The sequence below is a fragment of the Salmo trutta genome, chromosome 16 (genome assembly GCF_901001165.1).
Source record: "Salmo trutta chromosome 16, fSalTru1.1, whole genome shotgun sequence".
In the NCBI taxonomy this organism is placed as follows: domain Eukaryota; kingdom Metazoa; phylum Chordata; class Actinopteri; order Salmoniformes; family Salmonidae; genus Salmo; species Salmo trutta.
Window position 1 is genome coordinate 51,589,436 of NC_042972.1, and position 16,086 is coordinate 51,605,521.

Sequence of the window (16,086 nt, forward strand, 5' to 3'; positions counted from 1 at the left end):
AAAACTGTAAAAATAAAGAAAAACCCTTGAATGAGTAGGTGTGTCCAAACAACTTTTTCCACATTTTGTTACGTTACAGCCTTATTCTAAAATTGATTACATCGTTTTTCCCCCTAATCAATCTACACACAATACCCGATAATGACAAAGCAAAAACAGAAATATCACCTTTACATAAGTATTCAGACCCTTTAATCAGTACTTTTTTGAAGCACCTTTGGCAGGGATTACAGCCTTGAGTCTTCTTGGGTATGACACTACAAGCTTGGCACACCTGTATTTGCGGAGTTTCTCCCATTCTTCTCTGCAGATCCTCTCAAGCTCTGTCAGGTTGGATGGGGAGCATTGCTGCACAACTATTTTCAGGTCCCTCCAGAAAAGTTTGATCGGGTTCTAGAACGGGCTCTGGCTGGGCCACTCAAGGATATTAAGAGACTTGTCCCAAAGCCACTTCTGCGTTGTCTTGGCTGTGTGCTTAGGGTTGTTGTCCTGTTGGAAGGTGAACGTTCCCCCCCCAGTCAGAGGTCCTGAGCGCTCTGGAGCAGGTTTTCATCAAGGATCTCTCTGTACTTTGCTCCGTTCATCTTTCCCTCACCTGACTAATCTCCCAGTCCCTGCCGCTGAATAACATCCTCACAACATGATGCTGCCATCACCATGCTTCACCGTAGGGATGATGCCAGGTTTCCTCCAGACGTGATGCTTGGCATTCAGGCCAATCTTGGTTTCATCAGACCAGAGAATCTTGTTTCTCATGGTCTGAGAGTCCTTTAGGTGCCTTTTGGTGAACTCCAAGCGGGCTGTCATGTGCTTTTTACTGAGGAGTGGCTTCCATCTGGCCACTCTACCATAAAGGACTGATTGGTGGAGTGCTGCAGACATGGTTGTCCTTCTGGAAGGTTCTCCCATCTCCACAGAGGAACTCTGGAGCTCTGTCAGATTGACCAACGGGTTCTTGGTCACCTCAATGAACAAGGCCCTTCTCCCCTGATTGCTCAGTTGGCCAGGCGGCCAGCTCTAGGAAGAGTCTTGGTGGTTCCAAACTTCTTCCATTTAAGAATGATGGAGGCCACTGTGATCTTGGGGACCTTCAATGCTGCAGATATTTTTTGGTACTCTTCCCCAGATCTGTGCCTTGACACAATCCTGTCTCGGAGCTCTACGGACAATTCCTTCGACTTCATGGCTTGGTTTTTGCTCTGACATGCACTGTCAACTGTGGAATCTTTTATATAGACAGGTGTGTGCCTTTCCAAATCATGACCAATCAATTGAATTTACCACAAGTGTACTCCAATCAAGTTGTAGAAACATCTCAAGGATGATCAATGGAAATAGGATGCAGAGGCGCTTAATTTTGAGTCTGAATACTTTCAGATTTTTATTTTTAATAAATTTGCAAAAATGTCTAAACCTGTTAGTTTTGTCATTATAGGGTATTGTGTGTGGATTGATGAGGGGAAAAAACTAATTCAATCAATTTTAGAATAAGAGCTGTAAATTTACAAAATGTGAAAAAGGTCAAGGGGCCTGAACTTTCCGAATGCCCTGTAGATCTATTTTTTGCCTGTTTTGCATGTTATTTTGGCAGTTAAAAAAGCCACATACAAACATGGTCTAGTTTTTTGCTTTCTTGAGTAAGGCAGCTCCAAAATGCACGTGTTTCAGCTCAGTGTTTTCTGTGGTGGTTGGGCATCCAGTGGAAAATACAGAGCATAGGGGTTGGTAATGTTCTCTTGTTGAGCCGTGATTGGCTGTGTTCTGTCACTCATGGGGACACGAAGTCAATGCAAAATCAACGGGGAAAGCTCGAAAATTCAAGCCCCTTGGGGTGCTGCCATAGAGTTACATTAGAATTGCCCATCCAAGAAGGCCACAGATAAAATTACGTCAAACCACGTTATATCTACCTTAGCTTTGATTGGACGGATCATGTCCACATCATACTTTCAAAATCGTAGCTAACAGCTCGACAAGCAGTCATCATCATGAATCAAGTTGACAATCTATTGGTAATCCTTTTCAAACCTTGTCATATGAAGAGAAATTATAGATCAAATGTATCGGTGGTCATTGGCCATTGGACATAAACATTACACAACAAGTTGGAAATTGCAAATTCAACAATGAGTGGTTTGGAAGGATTCAGTGGCTAACTGCAAGCGTTGCAAAGCAATTGATAGCCTGCTATTCAGCGGAGTGGGTGTGTGGTCCAAGTCTGGGTTTAGAGGTCTCTTTTCTAAGCTTAAAAGGATAAACATGCACAACACACCATGGGCCAGAAAAGGTTGAATACATTGGCCATGCTTATGCCACTTTGACTTATGCCACTTTCTTAACAACTGGAAACTCGGAACTCTCAGACTTCAGTGAGAATGCAGAAAAAATTAGCTCTGACTGGGAAAACATGTTTTGAATGGTCATCCAACTCGGTATTCCAAGTCAGGAACTCAGGCCACTTTCCAGAGCTCCGACCTGAAGATCACTGACGTCATGATTCATAAATCCAGAGAATGCCAAACTTTGATTTAAGTTTGATGGTAAAATTTGCCCACAAGAAGGACCGCCACGCCACCTTCCTGTTTAAGTGAGCACAGCACAACAAGGTCCAAAAATGTCTTGCTGCATAAAAAATGTAATGTGCCAGGAGATATGTATACTGTAGCTAAGAAAGTAATACTAAGTGTATGTTGTGTAGTTAGCTGAAGCCCATGAGCCTCGCCCTAATAATTTGGTCCCTTTCCCACTATTAATTTAGCCTACTGTTCTGACTTGGTGGTGCACATGTAGCCTATAGCCTGTTTTAGAGAAATGTAATCATCGAATATTGTAAGAGCTTTCATTGTCTGCTTATATGCCCCTTTATTTATCCTACGGTTCTGACTTGGTGGTGTACAGGGAGAATACTGTAAGAACGGCCCATTACAGAAGTGCTGAACAAATAGTTATATTGACTACGTCCGTCCTAGCTCGCTCATTAATGTCTTAATCGAAATTACGGATTGCCTCTTATTCGGTCATCATCCCCTTATGCCATAGTTTGTACATCTCAGTTATCAGTAGAAACCACATTTGTTTAAACAAGTCAGACCTAACAGTTTGTTGGCACCATTTGTCACCGGTATAGTGCAATTAATGTATTGTTTAGTGTTGTGTTGCGTAGTGGCTTTGCTGGAATGAATTGCAACAATTGTTTGAGTTTGCCCCACCAAGATTTACATTCTAAATTCGGCAATAATATTTCTTACTTTATGACACTATCACTGTAAATATGTGCTCAATGACAGCAGTCACTGTGCTGGATTAAGACAGTGAATATTCCACTTGATTTCATTCACTTCCACAGGATTTCATCATGGCAGTAAATCCCACTAACAAGATGTCCACCTATCGGGTAAATCTTACTTCTCACCTATACTGTCTTCCTTTACATCTATGCCAAGAAGTAAAAGTGTTTAGTATAGTAATAGTGTCCCGTCAGACGGTTAGAGCATATCTACTGTACGAGCCCAATCCACAGAATGGATAGCAGTATGGGGCATCTGTTGACCTCTTACTAGAGTGGAGGAGGGGCACAGAAGAGATGATGTAATTTAATTAACAGGAGGGACAGAGGGTAAACATGGAGAATAGAGGAGGGGAGGGGGTTGCGAGGCCACCAGAAGGACTGAAAGGGATTGACACAACACAGACCCAGTACAATACTGTATACTATAGACTGCTGTGTAAATACATTTGAGAGATTATGGGGCAATCTCTGAGTGAGTGGGTTTTGGTTTTGTGTGCTAGGGGCAGTAGCTGCTCTACGGACCCACAGAAAGCTGTTTCTAAATATAGCAGCACACAATGGCCAATGTCTTAATCAAATTGTCTTTTCTTTGTCAGTTGAAAAAAATGAATCCCCAGCTACCCAGTGATGTCTGGAGACATTTAAACAGAGATGGTTTTATTAGAGAGAGCGAGACCTGTGAAAACCTTGCTGCAGTGCAGCGTGTCACCAAAGGTCCCATCTTAACAATAGGGCAGTAGTCCATAACAAAACAAACATTGGACCAGATGTGCCTATACTCAACCTGGTCTCAGAGAATTTCTTATTATTCTGTACATAAATCCATGACAAGCCATTTAGTATGCTATTACATTTTGTATGGTATGTATAAATTTAGGGATTTCCATCACCCATTTCGTACGATATGTTACGAATTATAATTCGTGAAAAACATACATTATGTTACAAATGCTAGCTAGCTGGCTAACGTTAGCTGAGGCTAGGGATTATGGTTAGGGTTAAGTTTAGGAGTTAGGTTAACCCTTTGACACGTACGAACACACGCTTGTGATCATTCTACAGTGGTCACTCCAACCGGTATGATTAGAACACTTATTTAGAACGACCAGTTAAGATTGACGCAACAGTTGAGGTGGCCACTGTTTTTCTTCAGAAACATTTTGCACAAACAGTCTTTACAACGTTATGTCGTCAATGTGAGCAGTTAATTTTTGGATGCAATGTTCAGATATTCACAGAAATGGCGACAGCATAGCACAAATCTCATTCACCCCAGAAAATGTAGGCTACATAAGTCGTAGCGCTAACTGAGGAAAGAGTGACCTAACACGAGGTCATATTTAGCTAACTCTCGGCTGACAGAAACCATAATCTGAATTAGCTAATAGTAATTACTATTTACAATTCATCACATCACGGGTGAGCTCACCAGTGAATTAAATAATTGAGTAAAACACTTTCTAAGAATCTAAAGTAATCCAACGATGGGTAGTTTATGGTGCTGCCATTTTTTTGTGTGTGCTAACCAAAGATAAGAGGTTACAAGATGAGTTAGGTCTGTTTGCAGTATGCAGGTTGAAGGTGGTGTGTCATCTACCATCATTAACTTACGGAAGTTTACTCGATAGAAGAGGAACATCCCTTCACCTCATTTTATTATAACATCTTTGGTCTGACAGGCATTTACATAACAAACAGAATGCATTGTATGATGTCAACAAACATGGCGCCACACTTAACTGGCAATCAGCTTAGCATTAGCTCATCATAATCAGTACAACCTTCAAAAAAGTATTTTATGCACATGCATGTGTCCATGAATCTATGTAATAATTGGAAAGCATGATTTGTCACCGGTACTTGAAAACGTGAATAAAATAGTAAATACATTATGCTCCATACATACATATGGTGTGCTACAGTAGAAACAACACAATATACAGAAACTATAATGATAACATAATAATGCACTTCATTTGACTGGAACACACATGGCCAAAGTTATTATTAGTAAGGAAAACAACAATGAAGGCAATGTGGGCACCAGCTGGAAAATGTGCCAGGGAAATGTACATCATTCTGTTCTGACTGGAGATGTGCAAATGTCTGGATACTTGATCCCTCGTCGAAGAGAGAAGTTTGTCCAGCTCAGTGATGCCTCATACTTAAATTGTTGTCAACAGTGAAATGGGCTACTTCTATGTGAATTAATGAGGAGGGGGAGCACACCTCAAATCAAACTGTTAGAAAAGAATTTGAAATGGCAATTTGAAACACAGCCTATAGATAATTAGCAGACCGCGTGCTTTGGTTTGAGGGCAGCATGGGTTAACTGCCCTGTTGTGTAACAATCACATGGAACAGTGAGTATATTCTGACATCACACACATAAAAAAAACTCACATTGGGGCAATCGTTAGAGATATTTGGAATTCACTCGTGAAAAGGGTTAAGATTAGGGTTAGTGGGAGGGTTAAGATTAGGGTTAGCTAATATGCTAAGAAGTTGCTAATTAGCTAAAATTGTCTGTTATTTGATTCGAACTCGAAACCTTTGAGTTGCTAGACATTCGCGTTATGCCATCCATCCACCAACCACTCTACTTTCATTTTTGCATTAAGTACCTATCTGTCTTATTTAACCATACCAAATGTAACTTATCATACCAATTTGGATGTCCTGGATTTACATTTACTATGTTACATCTAGTCTATCAGACCAGGCTGGTATGCTTTACCCTCTCTCCTATTGTAGTGCTGTAGACCCAGTCAATGAGCCTTACCAGTGTTCTACTTATATAATTACCAAAACTGATTCTCATAATTCTTTGATTCCAGTAGTCTCACCCCATTGTCGTCCAGCAGTGTGGAGTTGCGCTGTTTTTTGCTGCTCAGCTTCTTCACGTACAGCAGCTCACAGGACGCCTGGTCCTCATTCAACATGCTCTTCCCAGCATTGATGGTCCTGAGGGGAATGGGGGTAGAGAAGGTATGGGGAGATCATACATCTATAAGAAAATATATATGCATCCCCTTGGTTCAGGTGATGGACAGAAAAAAACACCCAACCAAGGTGTGTCTCAGATAAATCAGTGTTCAGAGTGGCAGACGTTGTTTCATTTTATCACGGGGAGATAGTAATGTTATGATTTATGTACAAAACATAAGAAAGAAGCACATACCCACTGGGCAAAAACTGGCTGAATCAATGTTTCCACGTCATTTTAACAAAAACATTCAATGTGATGATGTTGAATCAGTGTGGAAAATGGATTGGATTTGAAAAAAGTTAGCAATGTAAGGGAATTTCTTTTTTTTTTTTTTACCCAACTTTTAACCTACAATCCAACGACATGGTGAAATGTTTTGTTGAATTCACACTAGTTGACAACTCAACCAAATGTAAAGCAAAACTAGATGTTGAACTGACGCCTGTGCCCAGTGGGTAGTGCTTAGGGAAGCTGCAGGACTGCGACTGGAATGAGTGTTTTCATTACTGGCCTATCCCTAACGATAATGGCTTTATAAAGCATGACTTCATATTCTGACCATCTCAGTGGACCAGTGGCTTGTACAGAATGTGGGAGTAGACACTGTAGTAGTCTGAGGAGTGGTGGAAGAGGTAGTGATTTTTGCTCATACTTGTGTAATATTATACCATCCATTAACATGTATTAGATATAGATCCTTTACAGGGCAACTGAGCGCAAGAACCAACTTCTCTCGTTGAAAACAGCCTGTGGCATCGATACGAGTCAAACATTTATCCCAGAGCTAAAATTTACTAAAAAGTCTAAGTAGGATAATTTGGGTCATAAAGGTAGTATATTCCAAAACAATTGTTTGGTGATATTTGTGTATCTGAGTTCGTCACGACTTACATGGGGTTGGATTTTTATTTTGATTATGCCCACTAACACGGGATTGTAATGCCTATGGAGATTTGTCATGCACGGACAAACACCGTGAGACGGACCTGCTCCCATTACGCAGCGCCTAGGACTTGTTTACATAAGAAAATGCGTCGCCAATGTTGTTGAAAGAACACTTAGCCCCTGAACCCTTTATGGAGTGGCCACTTGCTGATGTGTAGTGATCACTCAAGTCTGATCAGTGCTCGACTTTGACTGAAACAGGTGCCGGTAGCCTACTCAATTTGGGTGCTGGTACTATTTATATTTAGATGCAGGAACTCCATAACACTTTTTAGCTAATATTCTATAAAAGATGCAGGAACAGAGGTAGGCTAGTAGAAAATATGAGGTGCCAGTACTCAGTTCTATGACCTCCTGCCCATGTAAAGCATTACATTACATTACAGTCATTTAGCAGACGCTCTTATCCAGAGCGACTTACAGTTGTGAATGCATACATTTTATTACATTTTTTTTTTGTACTGGCCCCCTGTGGGAATCGAACCCACAACCCTGGCGTTGCAAACACCATGCTCTACCAACTGAGCCACAGGGAAGGCTTGAGTCTGCCACTGTTTTGGGCAAAATGACAATTAAGACGATGCACCCTTGTATCCCAACTGCCACTTGTCAATATTCCAAAATTCCAAACCCATTCGTGAGCATCCTGTTTTGTAACATGATTCGCTATGAAACACTGGCAGACATACGCGCACTCTGGTAATATATAGCAGCAGAGTTGATAACTAGTAGTGAACTGCAGACTTTCATACACATTTTTGAAATGTAGAAATGCTGCACCAAACACCTTACATGTTGACCAAACTGCTCGCGCGCGCGTGTCCGCAATTGATTTTAGTCTACCCACACCAGACGCGATCAGGACAGGCAGGTTGAAATATCAAAACAAACTCTGAACCAACTACACTAATTTGGGGACAGGTCGAAAAGCATTAAACATTTATGCCATTTTAGCTAGCTAGCGTGCTGGCTCTCCACAGTCTGTGAGTAAGACCTTTAAACAGGCCGCAGGGCCAGACTGATTACCAGGACGTATACTCTGAGCATGCGCTGACAAACTGTCAAGTGTCTTCACTGACATTTTCAACCTCTCCCTGTCTGAGTCTGTAATACCAACATGTCTCAAGCAGACCACCAAGAACACTAAGGTAACCTGCCTAAATGACTACCGACCCGTAGCACTCACATCTGTAGCCATTAAGTGCTTTGAAAGGCTGGTCATGGCTCGCATCAACACCATTATCCCAGAAACCCTAGACCCACTCCAATTTGCATACCGCCCCAACAGATCCACAGATGATGCAGTCTCTATTGCACTCTACACTGACCTTTCCCACCAGGACAAAAGGAACACCTATGTGAGAATGCTATTCATTGACTACAGCTCAGCGTTCAACACTATAGTGCCCTCAAAGCTGGTCACGAAGCTAAGGACCCTGGGACTAAACACCTCCCTCTGAAACTGGATCTTGGACTTCCTGACGGGCCGCCCCCAGGTGGTAAGAGCAGGTAACAGATCCGCCACGCCGATCCTCAACACGGGGGCCCCTAAGAGGTGCGTGCTCAGACCCCTCCTGTACTACCTGTTCACTCATGACTGCACAGCCAGGCACGACTCCAACACCATCATTAAGTTTGCCGATGACAACAGTGGGAGGCCTGATCACCAACAATGACGAGACAGCATATAGGGAGGAGGTCCGAGACCTAGCCATCTGGTTCCAGGACAACAACCTCTCCCTTAACGTGATCAACACTAAGGAGATGATTGTGGACTACAGAAAAAGGAGGACCAAGCACGCCCCCATTCTCATCGACAGGGCCGTAGTGGAGCAGGTTGAGAGCTTCAAATTCCTTGGTGTCCACATCACCAACAAACTAACATTGTCCAAGCACACCAAAACAGTCAAGAACAGGGTACGACAAAACATATTCCCCCTCAGGAGACTGAAAAGATTTGGCATGGGTCCTCAGATTCTACAGCTGCACCATCAAGAGCTTCCTGACTGGTTGCATCACTGCCTGGTATGGCAACTGCTTGGCCTCTGACAACAAGGAACTGGAGAGGGTAGTGCGTACTAGGGCTAGGCTGTATACTGTATTTTATTATATACCGGTATTTCTGCACAGACCGGTTTGGGTTTTTACTTTACCTTCTATAATGGTATTTTAATGTTTGGATTGTTAAATGTGATATGCCATGTGTAACGTCCATTTCTATAGTTTACTTCGCTACTTGAGTCATCCCTCTCCGCTCTCTCCATGCCGCTTTCCACCCAGACCTAGTCCCACCCCATGTCACTGAAGGTGTGCATTTGTTGTTGCTTGACCACGAGACACTTTCCTTCAGTCTGCATGGTCAATGCAGCACATGCAACAATGTTGATGACAACAATGTTGCTTCCACTTTGATCTTAATATAAATCCACAAGCGTTCTATCATTACAACATTAGTTTGTGTTTCTTACATCTGCAAACAGCTAGTTTGTATTTTCTTAGCAAGTTAAGCTAAATCGTGTTAGCCACTAATGCTAATCGCTAGTTAGCTGGCTAGCTAAGTACTGAGTCAGAGCAAATGTAGCTAGCTAATACAGCCTTGTACTGGTGCAGGCTTAAATCGGCATGTTGTTTGCGCAACAGTATCTTCTAAATCAAACAGGAATAGCCGAAGCATGAATATGTTGGCTATATGAATAAAGATGTAATGTAGCCAAAGATTATAGGGTCCCCTGAACATCACTTTGGTTCCTACCCTGTCACAAAAACTCGTCCATGGCATTTTCATTTGTTGTCATGTCAAACAACACTGTATTTAAAGTGCCCACTATTATTTATATTCTAACTATAGAATTATAATAACCATTCTATTTCCATGATTCCAAAAGTTCACCCAAGTGTTTTGATCTAAATCGCAATTGCAGCATTTGGTTAAAAATAAGGCCTAGTATTTTCTTTGTGTAAGTGCAGGAAATGCAGACATTTATGGAAATGCAGAAAATTATTTTAGGTTGAATTGAACAGTATAAAAAAAATTGAATGGAGAAAGACCCATTGAAATAACTTAGTATATATGTGTTGCCACCCTAGGGTCATGCACTTCTCATGAAGCAAATGTAGAACTTTTATAAATCAAAAACATAAAATACCGTAAAAAAATAGAAAGATACCATACAATATGATATATTGGCCATATCGCCCAGCCCTAGTGCGTATGGCCCAGTACATCACTGGGGCCAAGCTTCCTGCAATCCAGGACTTCTATACCAGGCGGTGTCAGAGGAAAGCCCTAAAAATTGTCAAAGACTCCAGCCACCCTAGTCATAGTCTGTTCTCTCTGCTACCGCATGGCAAGCGGTACTGGAGCACCAAGTCTAGGTCCAAGAGGCTTCTAAACAGCTTTTACCCCCAAGCCTACACAAATGACACATTATACAAAATAAATGTGCAAGACTATCCACCTTCTCTAATTACCTGGCTCCACTGTACCTTATTTTTAATAAAATCAATATCTTGTCTATTTACAACATTAAATGTACACCAAATATGCACCTACAACTACTCATACCTCCCAGACAGTTTACCTAAACCCTTCAATAGATACTTCCATGCTAATTCCGAAATCCATCTATATGCAGTTGAAGTTGGGTTGGAGTCATTAAAACTCGTTTTTCAGCCACTCCACAAATTTCTTGTTAACAAACTATAGTTTTAGCAAGTCGGTTAGGACATCTACTTTGTGCATGACACAAGTCATTTTTCCAACAATTGTTTACAGACAGATTATTTCACTTATTCACTGTATCACAATTCCAGTGGGTCAGAAGTTTACATACACTAAGTTGACTGTGCCTTTTAAAAGGCTTGGATAATTCCAGAAAATTATGTCATGGCTTTAGAAGCATCTGATAGGCTAATTGACATAATTTGAGTGAATTGGAGGTGTACCTGTGGATGTATTTCAAGGCCTACCTTCAAACTTAGTGCCTCTTATTCTGACATTTCACATTCTTAAAATAAAGTGGTGATCCTAAATGACCTAAAACAGGGAATTTTGACTAGGATTAAATGTCAGGAATTGTGAAAAACTGAGATTAAATGAATTTGGCTAAGGTGTATGTAAACTTCTGACTTCAACTGTAACACAAGTCACTGCGATACCTCTAGCCTCCCCTCTGTCACACCTCACATAGTCAATTCTCTATCAGATACAGACGTACCATACTCTGGAATTCATATCTTCACATTGCCAAAACCTCATCATCCCTCAATAACTTCAAGAGAAGACTGGGTGTTAGCCTGATGAACCAAACTACAAAATAATCCCCTCCATGTAGGCTAACTCTCACACACATGCACACGAACACATAATCAAACATGTTTTTTTTTTGTATACTGACTATATCATGTACAATTATAATTAATATGCTTAGCTGATTGAACAAAAACATGTCTGTACTTAGATGTGGTGTGATTTTCATATAAGCCCGTTTGCACACTGTTTTTACCAATTTCTGTACTGTTTTGTCTTTCACTTATTTTCTTTAATGCGAATAAATAAAACCCATTTCTAGGAAGCGGTAGCCTAGTCGGTATATTGTTGCGGTGTCTTAAGAGTGACAAACAACAGCAACTGCCGGGGTAAGATAACAACACCCACAAGACTGAAATCTCGTTTTTTCCTTAATGAGCAACAGACAAACACATTGGGAATCGATGAGTTCGCTCTTTAAGATTATTTGGCCACAGAGGATAGTTTCCAGCTCTCTCCCTTCACCTCAGACAACTGCAGTGTTTACTTTTCAGGACACTGAAATGGAATGAAGTCATGCATTGCATTAGAGCAAAGCCATTATCCTTGCGAAGAGGGGCTGCCAAAAGGTTTCACCCCTGTTGTACCATTAAAGCTGAGAAACAATGACTCTCTGCCACTTCGGTGCGAGGATCCAACAGGGTCAAGCCACTCTGTTACATAACATTTTTAGATTAAATTACTGGCATCTCGCACAATTTGGAGTATTACCCTTAAAGTGTCCCCAGAAACACTTTTACAGAGAGGATTAATGATGTAGTAAGAGTAGTGTAGAGAGAGGAGAGGGAGTCTGTTTGATACAGTTGTGCCCTGACGCCAGTCATATACGATAGAGGAGAGATAATGCGTCACCAGAGAGGATGGGTGATATCTAACCAACTGGTTTGTTTATTTATTTATTAGGATCCCCATTAGCTGTTGCTCATGCAATACTCTTCCTGGGGTCCACACAAAACATAAAATGTGACATAATACAGAACATTAGTAGACAAGCACAGAACTAAATAGACAAGGACAAAACTACACGATCTGGTACATAATGTACAATGGCCACCTATCTAGGATCATTAGGATGAGTGTATTTGAGTGAGCAGAATCAAGATGCTGACTGTCACCTTTTCACAATGTTCTCTCACTAAACAAGGACAAATTAAAATGCTTAAAGGCTCAGACACACCGGTAGGATTGTCAAACGTTCGCATGTTGACAGTACTTAGCCCCTCTGAACAGAGTGTCGGCAGTCACTCTTTTGTGTTCACACAGCAAAGATCTTGAAGTCGTCAGCCACTCAGCCTTGTTAAAATATTCCAAACCAGAAGGTGGCAGTAGCGTTGTTTGGCAATGCATGTCCGTGTGTGTTGCTTTATGGTCTAGATAGCCAATGTTAGCTAGCTAGCAGCGCTAATGTTGCTATTGTTGTAGAAAGCCCTTATTGATACTAAATGGCCACAGCTAGATAACTAGCTAGCAAGATGACAAAGAAAATGTAATTCACTCTCCATAATCGCATACAGCCCATAGATATTTATTTTGCTGGCTAATGTTAGCTAAATGGTTAGCATGGCTTGCTAGCTGTTGTGCTAGCTAGGTAAGTAAAGACAGTGAATTGACTCTCGGCAGCCAGCTGCAGGCTTCATGGAAAGAAGCAGAGCCTGAGCAGAGTCCCCATTTCTGTTTTTCAGAGGAAACGTAAGTTAGGTTGAAAGTATTGTATCCCTGAAAACTAGAAACATCTGTTTTCTGCCGACTCTGTGGAGAGTGTGTGCGCATTGTGTCTGTGCACTTAGCTAGCTACCATGAACCTATACATTGCATATACAGTGTGACTGGCTCATTTAGCAAGCTGCAAAGGGGTGGATGAAGTCACAGGGAAATGTACCCTTTTTTTCTAGTTGTTGGTTGCCTTTCAGCTCCCCACTTGTGCGCTCTGATTTGCTATGAGTAGAAATGTCTCTCTACTGATGGCATACCGATTCACCATGAAGAAACAGGAGACATACAGTGTGTACTGTATGTCCCTTAATGAAGCTTTCATAAACCCTTAATAAAGCATATAGCCTACAGCTAGTTCAGAAATCATTACTAAGCTAACCTATATCTTGCTATGTTAAGGGTGGCAAAAGGACTACGTCACGTTTGGCAAAATAAATGATATTTCAATGGGTAGAACCATTGTTGAGGGAAATTATCCATGTTTGGTTTGATGCTCTGAGATCAGTGTTCTAATATAAGGCAGAAAAAGCTATGGCTGCCCAAATCTGGATTATAAAAAGCCATCCAGTTTGTAATCAGTTGAAAGCAGTAAACTGGCACCGTAGTGTAGTGGCCAGGGGTGCATTAATCCTGATGACACGAACATGAAATAGAAGTCATCGTGAGCCTCAAAGTTTACATGACCACGATGACTTCTAATTCATGTTCCAAAGTTTGAAGCTAGGCCAGGGTCATGTAGTTCCATGTTTTACATTTTTTTACAACACATCTGCAACCGGTTTGTCAATATCATACTTTGGGTTAGAGGCCTGTTTATGTTAGCCTGCTGAATGCATAGTCTGTTTCTGCTAAAGTCAAGTCCTTTGTCCGAGTTGGCACTAAGGCTGTAGGCCTATTCCTTAGAACCATGCATCTTTTGAAAACATTTTTTTTCACTAAATGTAACATCTCCCTAGGCAAATTCATGAGATTTCTTTTGCGTGAGTCACATATGCAATATATTTTATCATAACTCATTTGGCAACCAAGGAATGTACTCTATGCCTACAAGTAAATAGTCACCCATTTGAGTGAGTCCATAAAGTGCAAGCCAGTCATTCCCTGGCCGTACATTATTAAGAAAACAAAACAATGAAGATGCGGTTCTATTCAATTTGACATTTTTATCTTATCTTTCAGTCATTGTAAACATGTAACTGAAATGCTTTTCCCGTGTTAAACGAGCACATCTGTGTTTGAATCTTGTTACACATCTGTGTTTGAATCTTGTTAACTCATGTAGGGGACTTTCAAAAGAGGAAGCCTCGAGTTTCACTGAGTTCCTCATCGGTTGCCTATGTTTTTTTTAAGAACAGAGAGATGAGAATCGGTCATTCCTTTTTCTAAGTAATGATGACACTTCCTTTACCATCTACATTTTGTGTTCCACTTATATCATTCATTCTCTCAACACAATTTAACCTACCTCACAAACCAAGAGTGATGATGATTACATTTTACTTAACCACTGCCTCATGTTTGACTTCATCTCATGTACAAAAATGTGATTCAAAAGGAGAAAGTCACATTTCTTGCAAAGTGATCTTGGGGGTCAGAATAACCCTTCACGAGTTTGCATATTCATTTATAATGAGTTTTCTAAAAAGCCACTCATGAGTTTATCAAAGTCAAGATGATCTCTTCCTGTCTGTGGTTTCCTGTCACTGCTTTTCAAGCATGGTGCTAACAGTGAGTCATTGTATTGCAGGACCTGCATCACATGGCCTCAACTTCTCGGAAAAAATAATAGGTAGTGGAAAAGGTTTATTCATGGCCAGATGGCAAATGGCCCAACAATACAAAAGGCTTTTAGGGTAAATTCACACACTACGAAGACCGAAGGTATGGAGCAGTGTTGCAAAAAGGGTGGCTCCTTGTAATTCGCTACTTCATTCACATACATTTGTACTACCTGAAAATTGAGACGTGGCGAATCATTCCTTCCACAGTGTAGGGGCAGTGTGTTCACTTGGTTCCTTGATCTGATCTGTAGTCTATATAGTCTATTCATCAAAGTAGCCTATTTTGCATTGATAACCAAATATAATCTCAGCGACTGTTATAACAGTAAAGCAAACAACAAGAATCCACCCAAAAAGGTATTTTGTTTAGAAGTAATAACTAGTGATTCCAGGCTATTGTGAAATGGTGAACCTGCTGTAGCCAACTAGCTAGCAATGTCCTTTTTTCTCCCCCAAAACATGATTGTTCTATTTTTAGCTGATATTGAAATGAATACAAAAATAGCATATCAAAAACTGGGATAATGTTTTAGGTTACACCGGCCAGTATAAGAATATTTGCCAGGGCATATTTTTATAAATTATAAATCTGATTACGTCACATGGCGATGTGGGAAGCTTAAAAATGCTGGCTAGCTTGCTATGTTTTTAGCCAGACTAAAGACCATGCAGCTAGCCAGGGCTGCCAGCTAGCTACTACTAGCAAGGGAAGGTGACGCTTCCTTGCTTTCATAAAATGAAATGACCAACAAAAAAAACGTTGTATTTACCCCCTTGTGAATGGGAGTGGGACCGGTGTGAGGATATGTTACCAAAAGGTGTCAGCTGCTCCAAAAAATTCCACTCCACCCACATGCACGCACATAGATAGGGGCCAGTCAGCCCTGACCCCCGCGGCGGCAGGTAGCCTGGTGGGTAGGAGCGTTGGGCCAGTAACTGAGTACTCAGCCCACCACCTCAGGACATCACATGTAGATGTGACCTACTCTTGAGGAGGTTGGCTAGTTGGTTCGATATTTTAGTTATAATAGTTTTGGTTTTGCCTGTGGTTGGGCAACCC

The 16,086-nt window shown here is 41.2% G+C and overlaps 1 protein-coding gene across 1 annotated transcript in view; it reads right to left on the bottom strand.

Moving 5' to 3' along the window:
• Positions 1–16,086, bottom strand: part of ppm1j (protein phosphatase, Mg2+/Mn2+ dependent, 1J) — a 50,354-nt gene that overhangs the window by 15,086 nt on the left and 19,182 nt on the right. Inside the window, exon 2 of the mRNA XM_029694880.1 lies at positions 6,136–6,253. Coding sequence (XP_029550740.1) covers positions 6,136–6,253 — 118 coding nt within the window. The remainder of the gene's footprint in view (positions 1–6,135; positions 6,254–16,086) is intronic.